Below are 15,791 nucleotides of genomic sequence, written 5' to 3' on the forward strand. Positions count from 1 at the left end.
CAATGCATAAGTGTAAATGTGGAGTGAAAGCACTTAGGCCCACCGCACCGCGTGGGAGGAGACGAGACAAAAGGGAAAAAAGGAACATTGATGTTGATCAGAGCTGATCGGAGCCGTGCACGCGCGACGACGACCTCCTGTGCAATTAGAGCGGTAAAGGAGAAGAACAACGCGACGACGCAATGCGACGCGTGTTCTGGGCGAGGATAGACGGTCGTGTTTGATGGCCATTGGGGAGGGGGTCATTCTTTCTTTTCGTGGCTGGGATGCGCAGAGTGAGGCTCAGCGAGTGACGGTGCAGGCAATGCAGGTTGTGATGATCGCTGGCAGCTGGGGTGCACGTGGGTGGCTGTGGCCGGCTCCGAAGACCGCACGTCGCTCACTGTTGAATGATGGAGCGCGTGCTGCAGACGCATAACGATCTTCAAGTCAGACACTGTTGAATCGCATGTGTATTGTGAACTCGTGAATTATTATTACGGAGTAATAGGAGTGCACCTGTGATCGCACAGACACGAGACGGAGCTCAAACGTGACAAGACTGAAGATGTGAAGAATTTGAAGAATTCCATTATGTGATGACGTGAAAGTGAAACCGTTGACGATGTCAGATGTAGTCTATGAGACATTCCAGCCCAGAACGTGAAGGAAAACAGCCAAGCCTGGCTTGTAAACATGGAACCGATCAGAGGGTTCTTACATGGAGTAACGCCGAGAAATGCAATGGACAATATGTACAGACCGAATGCATCGAATATCGACAATGTGAAGTGAACGCTAATGCGGAGGAAAATCAATCAGGCCTCGCAAGGATCGCGGCAATGGCGTCACAAGGGGCGCAGGGCTGGGGTTTGCGTTGCGGAGCTTCGGCAACTTGAGGCGGACATACGCACTCGTCCTCAGCGGAGCTGGAGTCGGAGACGGAGATCTGACGTGCTTGCGTCAGGCCCGGGGCGTTCATTGGGACGAAGAAAGATTCGCGGCGATCGTACTGCGGGGTGCAAGAGCCGTCTTCGTTTTCCAGGAAAACCGATGCCCGTCTCGAGAAATGGCCTCTGGACGGTGCGTCGTCGCACGAGGGGTATGCAGTGCCCCAGAAGGGCAGCTTTGGAGGCGTGCCTTGACCGTTGTATGGTACGTAGATGGATCCACCACGCGGCCTCAGGAAAGGGCTTGGGTCGTCAAAGTCCTCGAATGGACTCTCGCTGGCACTCTTGTCCGACTCCTCTTTCGTAGCCTCGAGATGCGACTTTTGTAGTGCAATCTCGAGTTCTTCGGGCGAGAAAGGTTGCGAGGGGTTGCGAGTGCGGTCTGAGCCGGTAGCGGGTCTCGAAGGCTGTTGCACGGAGCTGGAGCGGCGAGCGCCTTGTGATTGTTTCCGGCGGGCGTCGCGAGGGTCTTCGGTTGGATTACGGGAGAGGCCCACTAGGCATGTCAGTAACGCAACGGTTATATGCAAACATAGTCAAACATACCATTGAGCACATCTCCTTCGTCATCGGACGCCTCTTTGATGTTTGCCGGCCTGTCGTCACCGGCGATGCTCGCTCCGATGCCGCTGTCTACCCACTCTTCAGCATCGTAGTCGGAAGAGCAACTTCCTCTCCGACTTCGGTGCATACTACGGCTGCGGCTTCTTCTCCTAAAGCTGCTCCTGCGGCTCGGTAGCCTGCTACCCATGGGTGAGTACAGTGAGGCGTTGCTGTGGCGGCGCCATGCAGTCGAAAAGCTAAAAGCCTCGAGCTTTTTCTTGTGTTCGGGGTCGACGGCGCGACGGTACTTGAGGGGCGGCATCTTCTCTCCAGGCTTGTAGAAATCCGACTCGGGCTCCTCTGGTTTTGCATTCTTGTGTGAGCCAGCAGTGAGGACGCGCTTTAAGCGAGTGCGGAGATGGCCAGGCATTGTGGGCGAAGAATAACAGAGCGGATGGGTGGTGGCCGGTACGGAGCTGCGAGGGTGATTAAGTGGTAGAGTTTGATTAAGGTGGTAGAGTGTGGGTGTTGTGTGAATGCTGGGAGTGCAAAAGCGTTGTTGAAGAACAAGCGCAGAGGCACTCGGAAGGATGGTCCGGTATGATGTCGGCAGCAGGGTGAGGCTGATTAGGGAGTGGGTCGGAGCACAGACGCTGGTGCTATCCTTGCCCTGGTCGGGTGCTGGGCAAAAGATGGAGTATCCGAAACTGCGGTGGGACGCTCCAGAGGTCGGGCGCTGAGCACTGGGGAAGAGGGAGGGTTGGATGATATGGCGACAGCTGCAGCGGATGAAACGCGCAGCAAGGCTAGAAGAAAACGCGGAGAAGCGCCCTGCACTCAATACGGCGCTGTTGGGCGTAGGCTTGGGGGTGACGGAGGCTCGCTACGACGCTGAGCCGAGTCGCGAAGGGGGGGTCAACTGCTCCCACTGCGCGACACTATTGCTGCATGCATCCATGCCTGGCGGTAGAAGTTTTCTAGAATGGAAGCAGGCGCGAAAAGCGCAACAGACGGCGGCGTGAAGCGACTGGGCTGCGGTCGGCCGAGCACCAGCTAGCGACAGCCCAGTGCAGCAAAAGGTGGGCCAGACTGCGCGTGGGTGAGCGCTAGGCTGATGGAGGGTGAACTGCCGTTGGGAGTCGCATCCATGGCTTGCCACTATCGTTAATTCGCGCACCCAGGCCTCATTGAAGGCTCATTCGCTGACTGTCGGATAGTGGCACGCAGGTGCGGAAGGTGGTTGGTATTGGGATGGTGCGTTGAGGTGCACGCCGAGCCTCAGAGCAGCGTATTCGAGGCTGTCCGAATACGCCTGGACTCATGCAAACTTCTAACTTCTGTCAAGATCTGACGTCCCACCACAGACCAGGCCCCTTCAGAGTCAGTTGCCGCGTGCCTGCATTCGGCCTACCTCAATACGTCTTGGTCAGGTGCTCGGAAATTGCGCAACTGTGTGGGGTAGATTCGTGTGGGACGCATCGGTGAAGTCATCTCTATATTTGTATGCCACACCGCAACGCGAGAGTGTCGAATATGTAGATATGATACGCCAACTCATTCACTCTACCATCTATCAAGCAGCACTGCCGTCAAGGTTACTCATCACCTGGGCATCCAAGTCACCATGTTTGCCGAGGATCCGCCGACGGCCTCCGACGTCGAATCGAGTGATCGTATACCAGGATGACGCTGCCCCGCATGTCAAACAACTTGCTTTGGCTCCGTGTGCACCTTCACCTGCACCAGCGACAGCTCGAACCGCTGCAATGGGCATGAGGCGTGTCTGTTTGTGGCTGGAACGCGGTAGCTAGCCATGCCATTGGAAGGTGGGGGTCTAGCTCCTGCCGCCAACCCCTCTGCATGACCTCATCGGCGTCGAGCTAGGTAGCTACAACAAACGCCAGCACGCCGTGCACCTCACGAGCTGTGCCCTGCTTTCTGCTACTCTAGGCCCGCGCTTGAGCTGATCCTTGACTACAACTAGAGCCTTCCAAGCTCATCCTTCCGCTGCATTGCATCCTAGCTACCTAGGCAAACAGCAACACCATGGAGAAGATCAAGAGCGTCCTCCACGGACACAAGAAGGATGACACTGCTGCCCACGATGCGCCTACATCCTCTTCCACTGCTGAGGGGTATGTGCTTACATCGCCTTGATTGCAGCCCGTGCTAATATCAATCCCAGCCAGGAACACCCAATCTACGACAGCCAAACATCCGAGCGCAAGGCACGGAATGACACTCCGGGAGAGCCAATGTACAACATAAAGACAACCAGTGGCGCTCCATACACAGACTTGGCTCACGGAAGCGGCTCAGCAGGCCTTCACGGAAGTGGTGCACATGGAACACCCACACATGTTGGTACCGATGGCCCTATTGGGATGACGGCAGCTGCGACCGGAGCTCATGACCCAATCCGGACGCAAGATTACTCCAACACCTCGCAGCCTCTCCAAAGCGGAACCGCGACTGCTGGAGGAGCTCAGCGTCCCGATGCCTACCCCCATGGCCACACTGCAGACCCGAGCGTCGCGAGCATCAAGAGCGGCGTTATTGGATTTGGCCCGGGAGCCAACCAGGGACATGCTGCCATGTCGACACACAACCCCACTCAGGAGTATCTGGGTCAAGACCAAGTAGTTGGAGGCGGAGATCATGGAACTGCCGGAATGATCAAGGGAGCGGGAATGACCGAGGGAACAGGCGTTAACCCTGGCCAGACATATCCTCGTACGTAGATCTAATCTACTGTCCAATGCGCAAGACCTGACCAGAATGCAGAATCCAGTGCGATCGGTGGTGATTCAATAGGCGCAAGCCCTGCCTACGCGAAGGAAACCCAACCATATGAGAACACTCTTCGACAGGAGAGCTACACCGCCGATACTGATCGATCCTTCCCTCTCGCGGGCGGTGTCATTTCAAAACCTCATCAAGATCCCACATCCACCCAATACCCGACTGAGCACACCTCCCCTCTCCAAAACAAAGGCATCGGCGAACTCAACTCTGGCACAACAGAGAGAGGAGTCGGTGTTCATGACAGCCCCTCTCAAGATAGTTACGGGAGGGAAGGGCTGGCTGGAGCAGCCGCGGCCGCCACTGCCATTGGCGCATCCCAGGCGCACTCACAGCCAGAAAGGCAGCCAGAGGCACAGGGTGCTCGGAATCGAGGTCTTCATACCCGTCAGCTGTCGTACAGACACGTTGCACCGGGCGACACCACTGGAACTCCTCAGACAGGCAATGACTCGAGCCAGCCGACGTCTAGTCACCATCCTGAAGCTTTGGCAGCTGCTACTGCGGCGGCCACCACTGCAGCCGCCTCGAATTCTTCCGCTCTTCCTGCATCTACTCAGGGGAATGAGCACAGATCCCGGGATGTCAACGCGGCAGAAGCTCTTCAGCCTATCGCTGGAGCTCCGATGACTGGAATGTCGAGCACTGGTGAGCGCCCAGTAAACCCCCGACTTGAGTCACATAGGCACATTCCTGGCGAATACATTGCTACGCCTAGCGACGAGAAGACATTCCTCAACTACGCCCCCGTTATTCAATCCTCATCCGCAGACACAAGCGCACCGATTGCGGCCGCGGAGCCTACGTCTACATTGGACCCATCTCACGTTCAGCATTCGAGCATTGACCCCACATCTACAAGCGAAACTCATGAGCTGAGACACACTGGAACACTTGGAGAGCCTCAGCAAAAGTCCGCAGATGACCACCACTACGCTCGCGATGCTGCCATTGCTGGAGGACTTGGTGCTGGCGCAGCGGGCTTAGGCGCGCATGCAGCTTCGAAGAATCACGACACCAAGGACGTTGCTGGTAGCCAGCCGTTGTACGAAGAATCTAGCCCGTACAGTAGCAAGATGCTCGACCCTCGTGTTCTAGGCGCTTCTAAGCCAGAGGAGCAGAGATTCGATGAGCAGAGGTTCGATCCATCGGCCAAAACTGAGACGGCTCCTACCAGTGGTTCAGCTATTTCTGGCCCTCCTGTCTCGCATGATCCGTCCGAGACCGCAGACTCACAGCACAATTACGGCCGTGATGCTGCAGTATTGGGTACAGGTGCTGTAGGAGCCGCTGGAATGCACCACATCCTTCACCAGAATGATACTCCTAGCACTACTACCACTGCGATTCCCGAAAATTCATCGTACACTTCTGCCACGGGATCGAATGTTGCTGCCCCTCAACCAACCTCAAACTTCTCTAAGCCGCTCACCACTGCGAGTACCTCTGCCTCTCAACCTGTTGCGAATGATCATTTCTACGGTGCCACAGGAGCCCCCGCACCCATTTCAGATACGAGTGCACAACAACCATCAAGTGGTCTAGGTCAGACATCTAGCGCCAGCGCGGTTCCTGAAAGACATCCAGAGCACCACTATGGTCGCGATGCTGGCCTCGCCGGAGCTGGCGCTGCCGCCGCCGGTGGTCTCTATGCTACCAACCGTGACAACACCGACAGCGGACCAGCTTCAAACACTATCGGACCTCATTCGAGCAACGCTGCCAACATCGTGGACCCTAGGGTTCAGCCAGAGCCAAGCAAACAGATACACCACAACGTCGGACCAACAGCTGAGGACCCTGCTTCGCGCACGATCGGCCCGCACAGCAGCAACATTGCTAATATCGTCGACCCAAGAGTTAAGCCTGATCCATCCAAGCAAAAGGAGCACACCACGGTTGGACCACACCAGTCAGACACATTGAATCGCCTGGACCCCAAGGTTGACGAAAAGGTGGGCCAGCAGAGTGAGCATCACTACGGTCGAAATGCTGCTTTGGTTGGAGGTGCAGGCGCCGCCGGTTACGGTGCATACCAAGCCGGCAATGCGTACGGCGATCACAAGACGACACAGCCTGAAGCATACGAAGCTGGTACTGCTGGCACTGCTGGCACTGCTGGCACTGCTGGCACTGCGTATGGTAACCAGAGCATGACACAGCGAGCACAAGACGCTATCAATGCGTACGGCGACCACAAGATGACTCAGCCTGCCGCTTCCATGCCAGACCAGAGATATGATCCCACGGCTGCCGGCGCACGAGCAACCAACCCAGTCTCTCCAACAAGTCAATACAACTACAACGACCCCACTACCCAAAACAATGTCAACCGCACTGATCCCAACGACCACATCAACAGGAATGTCGCACTTGGAGGAGCAGGCCTTGCAGCTGCCGGACTGGGAGCAGGTGCTTACGCAGGATCCAAGCATGACGACAACACTACTCAGCTTCCACTGCGACAGAAGCAAGACATTGCGTCTTCGGGTCAGACTGCGTACCCAACGCAAGGAATGGCACAGTCTTCCTATCCTGTGCACGAGACTAGCACGAGTACATCATACCCCACCTCAGGTACCATCGCGCCTTCCGGTCAAACCGCGTACCCAACGCAAGGTATGGCACAGTCTTCCTATCCCATGCACGAGACCAGCACGGGCGCATCGTACCCAACCTCAGGCACCATCGCACCACACAACACGCATACCCAGGAGATGTCATCTCAACCCTGGGGACCTGAGGCGGTTCCGGTGAATGACAGTCACGATAAGCGCAACGCGGCTCTTATGGGTGGCGCCGCAGGTGCGGCGGGCCTAGGTGGCGCAGCTTACATTAACTCTCAGAACCAAGACGAACGCGAGGCGGAAGAGCGTCTGAAGAAGATTGCCCATGATCGCGAGAAGGAGCAGCATAGACTTGACAAGGAACAGCACAAGCACGACAAAGAAGTGCACAAGCACGACAAGGCCGTCGCAGCACACGAGAAAGACGAGCATCGTCTGGCCAAGGAACATGAGAAGGAACAAGCGCGTCTGGTCAAGGAACAACATCACCGTGAGAAGGAGCTTGAGAAGGAGAACGAAGGCGAGGAGAAGAAGAAGCACGGTCTTCTTGGATTCTTGCATCGCGACAAGTCCAAGAAGGAAAAGTCGACTGCCAGTCCTGAATCCTCACCGCGCCAGTCTCGCGACTACAGTCCTAGACACTCTAGAGACTATGGCGATGATCAACCCGACTCACCACGCTGGAAGGGCAAGCACCTGCTTCACAAGGACCCACCGAAAGGTCACCCCGCCCGTGAGGCTATGGAGCACCAACAGATGACCGAGTCGACTAGTTCGGTAGGAAAGAGGGAGCACATGGGTGTTGATGGTCCGATTGGCAACCCAACTATGATCTCGGGCGATCGGTAAGTTCATGTTCAGGGTCCCTCAAGGTTGATCAGTTCTAATATACAAACAGTGAAACTCAGCACGGCGTCTACGGTGCGCATCCTGTCTCCGATTTAGACCGCGACAACACAGTCACTGAGCCACACACTGGTCTGCCTATGAACACCGGGCGCTTCGGCACCGGTGCTGGTGGAACAGATGGTAACCCTGCCATCCACGGCCTTCACGAACATTCTGGTCCGGCACCGGGTCAGAGCACTACGGATTGGGAGGCCATCAGGAAGGGCAACACACCATACTGATTTCTTGATGGAATGATGGATTATGATGATCAACGTATACGAGTAATGATTTCACGGGATGCACGTATAACTGCAATGGCTAGCTGAATACGATCTGATTAAATGTTCTTATCTTAGCGTTCTAACTGAACAATACTTGAAGTTGAGCACATTAGCGCAAGGTCGTGAATCACAGAACCCAGTTTTTACCCCAGACGCCGTGAGCCTGGTCTACTACCTTGATCTTCACCTCACGAACACGAACAACAACCGCGGCACCGGCTGAAGTCTGCATAATGATTTCTATACAGCCAGACTTAAATCTTGTGTAACGTTGCGACGGAGAAATTCTCTCCGTGATGATCTCACAGATCGCGGGGAAGAAGTGGGGCGCCTCATATGGATCCTGGCTCGGAAAGGCGCCGTCGGTTGATTCGCGATGGCCAAGATACGAAGCACGGCGAAGCTCTATGCTTTTTACAGAAATACTCCGCGGCGCGAGAGCGAATTACGGCACGGCGCTAGCAGTATGCACGGCGCACGTCACGAATGTAAATCTGGAGAAAGAACGATGGTGACGAGGATGCTCGCATTCGGATCATGGGATGCGCGGTAAACCTAATTGTAAGAGGAGGACGGACTATGTAAAGGAAGGGGATCGCTATATGCTACATGGCATGGTAGTGTTTGGGATTTCTCTAATTACAGATTATATCTGCCCATCATGAAGCTCTACAGCTCACTTGCTTTCATACCTTTGTTCCAGCTGGGGTTCGCACTCCTCGATGTCGACGCTATTGTGGACAAGCACTACAGCAACGACGCAGCATGGTACCGCGACCGCATTCCTCTTTTCGAATCGAGCGATCAGGACATTACTGATGTGTACTACTACCGATGGTCCATCTTCCGCGCTCACCAACGCGATCTTGGTGCTTACGGTTACATATCTACGGAGTTCCTTGACGATGTCGGGTGGCAGACAAAGCCCTTTGCAAGTCTGAACGATGCCACTGGATTCCATCTCTTGGAGGGGCGATGGTGCCGCGACCGCCGCTTCAAAGAAGACTACGCAACCTTCATGTACAGCGCCGACAGCAACAGTCGCCAATTCTCCGAGAGCATGGCCGCAGCAGTCTGGGCAGGCTACCTCGTCGACGGCGTAAAAGAAGACGCAATCAAGCGCCTTTCCGATATGACACGCGTCTACGAAGCCTGGGACGATTCCTTCGACACGTCAAAGGGGCTCTACTACGTCGAGCCCATCCGCGACGCAACCGAATACACAATCTCATCCATCGACTCGTCAGGCGGCTACGACGGTTTCTTCGGCGGCGACTCCTTCCGTCCTAGCATAAACAGCTATCAGTATGCCAACGCGCTCGCCATCGCCAACATGGCGTCTCTAGCCGGGTCTATGAACGCCACCGTTGATACATACAATAGCCGCGCCGAAGCTTTGAAAACTCGTGTGCAGGAAGCTCTCTGGAACACAACCTTCTCCCACTTCATCGACCGCTACCAAGTCAACAACGAAAACGTAACCTACTGGGACCCGATCCGCGGCCGCGAACTCGTCGGCATGGTCCCCTGGACCCACGACCTGCCCGACGACACTGCAGACTATGCGCAAGCCTGGAGCCACATCCTCGACGCCGATAAACTAAAGGGAGAAGCCGGTCTGCGGACTGTAGAACCCAGCTACGAGTACTACATGCGGCAGTACCGGTACGAAGGCCCCAACCCAGAGTGTCAGTGGAACGGCCCAGTGTGGCCATTCCAAATGACACAAGTCCTCTCCGGGCTCGCCAACTTCCTCGATCACTACGAAAAGGGCAAGCAGACGGGTATCATCAACAGTGATGACTACACAAACCTCCTCCGTCAATACGCACAGCTCCACCGGAACCCCTCTACAGGCATCTTAGATCTAGAAGAAGACTACTACCCCGACACCGGTCTACCCATCGTGGGCCTCAAGCGCTCGCACCACTACTTCCACTCCGGGTTTAACGACCTCGTCCTCTCCGGCCTCGTCGGCATACGACCTCGCTCCGACGATGTACTAGAAGTAGCCCCCTTAGCCTCCTCTACCCAACTGTCTTATTTCCGCGCCGAACGCATCATGTACCACGGCCGCGAAATCGCCGTACAATGGGACAAAGACGGCACCCACTACAGCGGCAACGCCACAGGTCTAACCATCGAAGTCGACGGCGCAATCGTCGCTACTAGTCCCAGTCTCAGCCGTCTTTCAGTTGACCTAGAAAGGAAAGCCCCCCCGCCCATCACCCGCAAGCTAGCCAAATCCATCCAACTCAACTCCACAACACCTTACCCCCGTGCCTCAGCCTCCGTCGGTAACTCCAGCCAGTCAGCCACATACCCCGCGATCGACGGCCGCATCTGGTTCTACACGGAGCCGGATGCGAAGAACGGGTGGGATACTCCCGTCGGTAACGGCTCGTCTGTGTGGTTTGAAATCGACTTTGGGAAGTCCGTTACTACTAGTAGTGCTGAGCTGGCGTTTTTTGCGAATGAAGAGCAGGGGTTTGCGGCGCCGAAGGGGTATAGTGTTCAGGTGCCTGCTGGTGGAAATGGTACGGAGTGGATGGATGTCGGAGGGGCGGTGTATGGGGATGTTGTTGCGAATGGGATTACGGAGGTGGAGTGGAAGGAGGTTGAGGGACAGAAGGTTAGGGTGGTTTTTACGCCGGAGGTGGGGAGGAAGGTTAGGATTGCTGAGTTTAAAGTTTACTAGTTGGGAGAGGAGAAGTGGTTTACTATGGACCTGGGTACACTGAATTACATGATGCAGTTCTGGTGCTTGCAAACTTCGTGGACCTCGGAGAAGTGGTCTTAAGCAGAAGAAACAGCCGGGATCCGGGTAATGCAAGCCATGTTGACTTTGCAAGCCTCTGTGTGATCCCTAGATTTGAGAATGATATGCATCGAAACACATGCTGGTACTGCCCTACTTGATAATCACGTCACATCAATCCTACGCAATCACCATACGGATGCGTTCAGTTATACCAAAGATAATATATATTCGCATGAAAATGGGTATGTACAAACTCCCACCAACGCCTCCCAAGCCGCCCACAGCTCACCACTCATCCACCTCCACCATCACCGCCTCCCCGGCCCCAACCCCCCAGCCCACCACCCCGAATCAACCCAATACCTATTCTCCACCTGCGCCGTCTCCACCGCCCTAACCAGTTTCCTGCGATCAACATGCAAATCCGCATGACCATTCGTCGCCTCACCAGGCGTGCGCCTCCCACTCCTTTCCTTCCTCAAACCAGCAAACCCATTACCGGCAAGTCCATCATCAGCCGCAACCTCAGTATCAGACGTCGACACCGGGGACACAGACCGCGGTGTCGACGAAGTAGGCGAGGGGGAACTGTACGGAGAGTACGATGTCGGTATAGCGCCTAGAATGCGGCCAGCAGCGAAGACGCAGCCGCCGATTGCGTGCCGGATGAGGGAGTCACCGGTTAGACTGCCGATGATGAAGACGTCGCGGGCGACTTCGAGGGACGTGGCTTCGGCTTTTGCGCGGAGGGTGCGGCCGGAGATTAGGTGGATGGATGGGGAGTCGGGAGGAGTGTGCTCGGGTGTGTTGAGGATCTCGGCAATGAGGTTGGGGGAGAGGAAGTCTAGGGTTCCGCGGCGGCCGACGACGTAGGCTAGGCCGCCTACTTCGCGCGTGACGGTTTCTCCTGATGGGAGGCGGAGGGTGACGGTCGCTGTTTTTCCAAAGGGGGATGCGCTGATGACTTCGGCGTTGGGCAGGCCTTCATAGAGGGACCAGTCGCGCTGTTGGAATGGATTTGATTTCCGTCGCACAGAAGGGGACTTTGCGGTCTTTTTCTTCGATGCGATTGCTGCGAGCTTCATTTGGCGATAGACCGTCGCATACTCCGGGTATGCGGTGTGGTGACAGCCTCGTAGTGGAGACGGCCTCTTCTCCGGAGCCCACTGGTAGATATGTATGATCCTGCGAGTTGGAGGCGCTGATATGATGACATCGGCAGCAGAGAATCCAGATCCAATGACAAGCAGAGGCGCCTCTGGCGACTCCATCTGCGCAACGGGCGCGAGGTACTGAGGCGGCGGGATGTTGACCGTGAATATACCAGAGGCAAGCACAAGATGCTTGCACCGGATCCCTAGACTGCCAATGGAGAACCCACGGACCGTTCGATGTACATTTTCCACTTTCAACCCGGTGTATATGCTATCGGCGATACCCACAGCTTCCGGGTATGTCCTCAGATAGTCAGCAACCTCCACCCTCGATGGTCGCACGAATTCGGCTTCATCCTCCCTTCCGCTCTTAGCCAGGTGATCCACGTACGAATAGCCCGGGAGGCTCAGCTGTTCCGCATAGCTCAGAGTCCCAATGTCCGCGCTCGCAGAGACCGGGTTCTCCGCCCACTGTCCGCCTGCATGCGCCGTGTCTCCAATTGCGACATGAGGTATCGCCTTGTCAGGCTCGTATCGCCACTCAATGCAGGACGTAGGATTCAGCTCGGTGTCGGCATTCGGGCGAACGAGGGTGTCGAGCAGCGTGTTGACGGGCAGCGCTTGGGTCGAGTAGCGCAACGAGGACAGGAAATGCGCGTAGAGGTCTGGCGTCAGATGAAGCAGGTTGGGCGATTTCTGCAGTTTCGCGTCGAGAATCGCGTCATGATGGCCGCCAATGTAGTAGGGGATATGGCCGTGTAGGATGTACGAGAGGATGAGCGCGGACGGCCCATTGCCTGGAATTTGTAATCAGCATGTCGCCCTCGGAGCGCGTGTTATTCCCATGGCGTACCAATGATCAACGTGTCGACGCATTTCGGAAGCGAACGAGCCATGGACTATTGCAGCTGAAGGCCATGGGGAAGTGAAGACCGGCAAGGGCGAAGGGAAGGGCGGATGGGGCTGTCAATAGTGTATGTCTTCAACATGACGGCTTCTTATTTTCTTCGGCGCTAGAAGCGGCGGAACAGGGACCGCAGTGGGGGACGTCGGGTCTCGCCTTCCAGATTGGAGGGGTCGGTTGCGAGCCGTCGCTGACCAAGCTGATGCATGGATGAAAGTGCCGTATCATGGTGACGATTCAGGATTCAGGCGCAGGCGCAGTGTGGAATCGATGGATTGCGTGATCGCTGCACGAGAGCGACGCGTGAGACGCACGAGGTCACTGCATGGCCGTGGGGGTGCGCTTGCAAGTGCGGGGCAAGGTAGAATAGCATTAAACTCTAAATCCAGATGAAAGTCAACTATGGTATCTCGTCCTAACTGTCGCGCTCCAAACCGCCCTGTAAACTACGAGTTGCAAAACTCTGCGCAAGAAAAAGAGCGTGCACTTTGTGATTATCGATCTTGTGACTATCGATTTCAAAGCACCGGAATTACCCGTGGGATCCAAGAGTGAAATCGGTCCTGCCAAACGCTACCCCACATCTCACGTCCGCGTCTAGTCCGCGACACGACCCATGGTTCTCTAGTATCTGTACGTGACGGTATTACGCTCTGCGACGGGCGAAACGTCAGGGGCCTGTTGCTGAGGCACGTTGAGATCGGGAGTCCGAGGTCGTTCGGCCCGCGGGCGCATGTGGTCATCCTCTTCTTGAATCGTGGGTTGCGCACCGTGCATGGTCAAATTATTAGCAGAGCTCTCTTGCCGGCCCAGGTATGATGGAGTAGACTGAAAGCCTGGGTGATATGGGTCTGGTGAGCCACCGTAATTGTTCGTCGACGTAGAGTTTTGGTACGACGCTGGAGGTGTGTAGGTAGTCGTATAGTGATCGGCAAATGGGTTCTCTTCATGCGCGCTGGGTTGTGTACGGCCTGGTGCAGCTTGCAGTGACGGGGGAAGAGAGCTGTTGTCATTGCCGTGGTTGGTAGCCGGTGCGCTGGGTTGTGTCGTTCCGAAATCCATAGGGGCCAGCGAAGGCGCGTCGTTGTGTGGTGGGAGATTCGACAGCCCGGGAGACTGCGCAGGCACACCAGCTGGACTACTGGTGCCGTTGGGTGGTGGCGCGTAGGCTCCGTTCTGTACTGGTGGAGAGGGTGAGGCACCCATGAACTTACGAGCTTGAAGGATGGCGCGCTGGTGCTTGGAGGCAGCGAGGGAAAGCTGCTCGTTGGTTTCGATGAGAGTGAGCATAGTGTCATCGTCAGGCGCCGGATTGTCACAGGCGATGTAGCCATGTATACTGCGCTGGGCGGCCGTGCAGCGCTCAGCGAATTCCTTGACCAAGTCGTTGCCGAGCAGTTCATTCGCTGGTGTAGACTGTACGAGCTGGAGAAGGAGCTTCGCCGATGTACGCGCTTCCTCGATGCGACCTGCGAGCTCTACTGGTGGCGGCAACGTCTTGGACGACGACTTATGTCCGCCTGAGCCGAAGCCGCCGTGTATGTTCTGTGACCCCGACCAGCCTGGCGCATTGAGCTTCCGGGGGCCAAACTGCTTTGCCGCGGCTGCCATGAGGCCCTTCTCCTTCCGGTACATGGCGAAGAGCGTGTTCAAGTTGGTGTCGTATGCCTTCTCGCGCTCCATTGAATCCAGCGTCTCCTTGACGATTTGCGCGACACTCGGGTCTTGGCCATGGCGAAGTAGGTGCTTGACCGTGTCGGCGAATTGCTTGTCGAGGTTCTTGGTGAAGGAGGGTCCTGGGTTGTCGGCCAGGATCCTAATGAGCATGACAGAATTGTACTGGACATGAGGGCGGTTGAAGTTCTCTTTGGAGAGGAAGATGCGGATCTGTCTTGCGGCGGCTGCGGCTGCGCTGGGGCTTGCGACGGCGGACTCGACAATGGTAGGCAAGTGGAGGACCTCTTCACCCTGGGGATATTAGTTGTCGTATGGATTTCGTGGGGCACCAAACATACCGAGTTGGCGGCACCAGACTCGCAGAAGAGCATCTACTCGCTGTCAGCTTGGTGGATGCGACGAAGCGGTATGACCTACCACTCCCTTGGTAGCATTGGCCTCGGGCGTATCGGCGTTTGTATCGATGTTGACATCCTGGGCTGCGTGCGCTGTCAGTGTTAGGGTGAAATGTGTAAATGAAGGAGATGCGACGCACAGGATCGTTTGCGCATCAAACTGCCCAACTTGAGGCGCTTCTTGAGGTCCATGTCTGCCTTGGTAGCGGGGCCGTTCCGCAACGTAAAACGGTCGCAAGGGTATTTGAGGGCAGCTGCGCAAAAAGAAAGCACAGGAGCGCAAAGAAGCCAGAGTCGCGAGGCCGGGGCGTAAGCGTAAAGGAGGCAGATGCGGTACTATCGAGATGTTGATCGAGGCCTCCAACGCGCCTTCCTCGCGCGGACGGACGGTTACCTAGGTAGGGCTGCGCCTCTTGTCGCCAAGCCATGACAGACTCGCGAAGCACGACGGCCGACGTAAACAGCCGCGTATAACGTGTGGCGACGCTGCACCCATCTCAGTGCTGTTCTCCCATCTACTGCTCTCCTTCGGCACATCTACGCGTCCTGGATGGCGTAGGCTGTGCCAAGACCTGCCATCGGCCTTTACCTGCAGACCCCACTGGCCCGTAGTCTGCGTTAATCGGACCCTTTCCGTTCATCCACCTTGGGGCCATCGCAGAATACGTCGACACTGTAGCACATGACCGGGTTCCTAGCCTGTGGCACCGCCGCGTGATACCATTTCGCGCCTATTCGACGGGCAACACCAAGATGAGGAGGCCAAAGGCGGTTGAACACAGAACCAGACCAGGGCAGCGATGACAATAATTTCCTTTGTCGCCGAGCGAGGTATGACGGTGACGAGTTTGAGCACAGTACCGATATAGCCGTTCCAACGCGACTGT

General features: G+C 56.1%; 5 protein-coding genes across 5 annotated transcripts; 2 read left to right on the forward strand and 3 right to left on the reverse strand.

Annotated features, from left to right (window-relative positions):
- Positions 1-793: 793 nt before the first annotated feature.
- On the reverse strand, positions 794-1,902 carry J4E87_009347 (uncharacterized protein; the record flags this gene model as incomplete). Its single annotated transcript, XM_049380924.1, has 2 exons — positions 794-1,425; positions 1,476-1,902. The coding sequence occupies 2 exons, from the start codon at positions 1,900-1,902 to the stop codon at positions 794-796; spliced, it is 1,059 nt and encodes a 352-aa protein (XP_049229350.1).
- Positions 1,903-3,518: 1,616 nt separating this feature from the next.
- J4E87_009348 (uncharacterized protein) lies at positions 3,519-7,971 on the forward strand (the record flags this gene model as incomplete). The annotated part of the gene is made up of 4 exons (XM_049380925.1): positions 3,519-3,607; positions 3,658-4,205; positions 4,257-7,686; positions 7,740-7,971. 4 exons carry the CDS (start codon positions 3,519-3,521, stop codon positions 7,969-7,971), a joined length of 4,299 nt encoding a protein of 1,432 aa, XP_049229351.1.
- Positions 7,972-8,674: 703 nt separating this feature from the next.
- Positions 8,675-10,711, forward strand: J4E87_009349 (uncharacterized protein; the record flags this gene model as incomplete). The annotated part of the gene is made up of 1 exon (XM_049380926.1): positions 8,675-10,711. One exon carries the CDS (start codon positions 8,675-8,677, stop codon positions 10,709-10,711), a length of 2,037 nt encoding a protein of 678 aa, XP_049229352.1.
- Positions 10,712-11,082: 371 nt separating this feature from the next.
- On the reverse strand, positions 11,083-12,824 carry J4E87_009350 (uncharacterized protein; the record flags this gene model as incomplete). The annotated part of the gene is made up of 2 exons (XM_049380927.1): positions 11,083-12,725; positions 12,782-12,824. The coding sequence occupies 2 exons, from the start codon at positions 12,822-12,824 to the stop codon at positions 11,083-11,085; spliced, it is 1,686 nt and encodes a 561-aa protein (XP_049229353.1).
- A 632-nt stretch (positions 12,825-13,456) lies between these two features.
- Positions 13,457-15,096, reverse strand: J4E87_009351 (uncharacterized protein; the record flags this gene model as incomplete). The annotated part of the gene is made up of 4 exons (XM_049380928.1): positions 13,457-14,800; positions 14,848-14,880; positions 14,927-14,988; positions 15,045-15,096. The coding sequence occupies 4 exons, from the start codon at positions 15,094-15,096 to the stop codon at positions 13,457-13,459; spliced, it is 1,491 nt and encodes a 496-aa protein (XP_049229354.1).
- Between the last annotated feature and the right edge of the window lie 695 nt (positions 15,097-15,791).

Source organism: Alternaria ethzedia (assembly GCF_023757985.1).
Source record: "Alternaria ethzedia strain BMP 0044 chromosome Unknown scaffold_34, whole genome shotgun sequence".
In the NCBI taxonomy this organism is placed as follows: Eukaryota; Fungi; Ascomycota; class Dothideomycetes; order Pleosporales; family Pleosporaceae; genus Alternaria; species Alternaria ethzedia.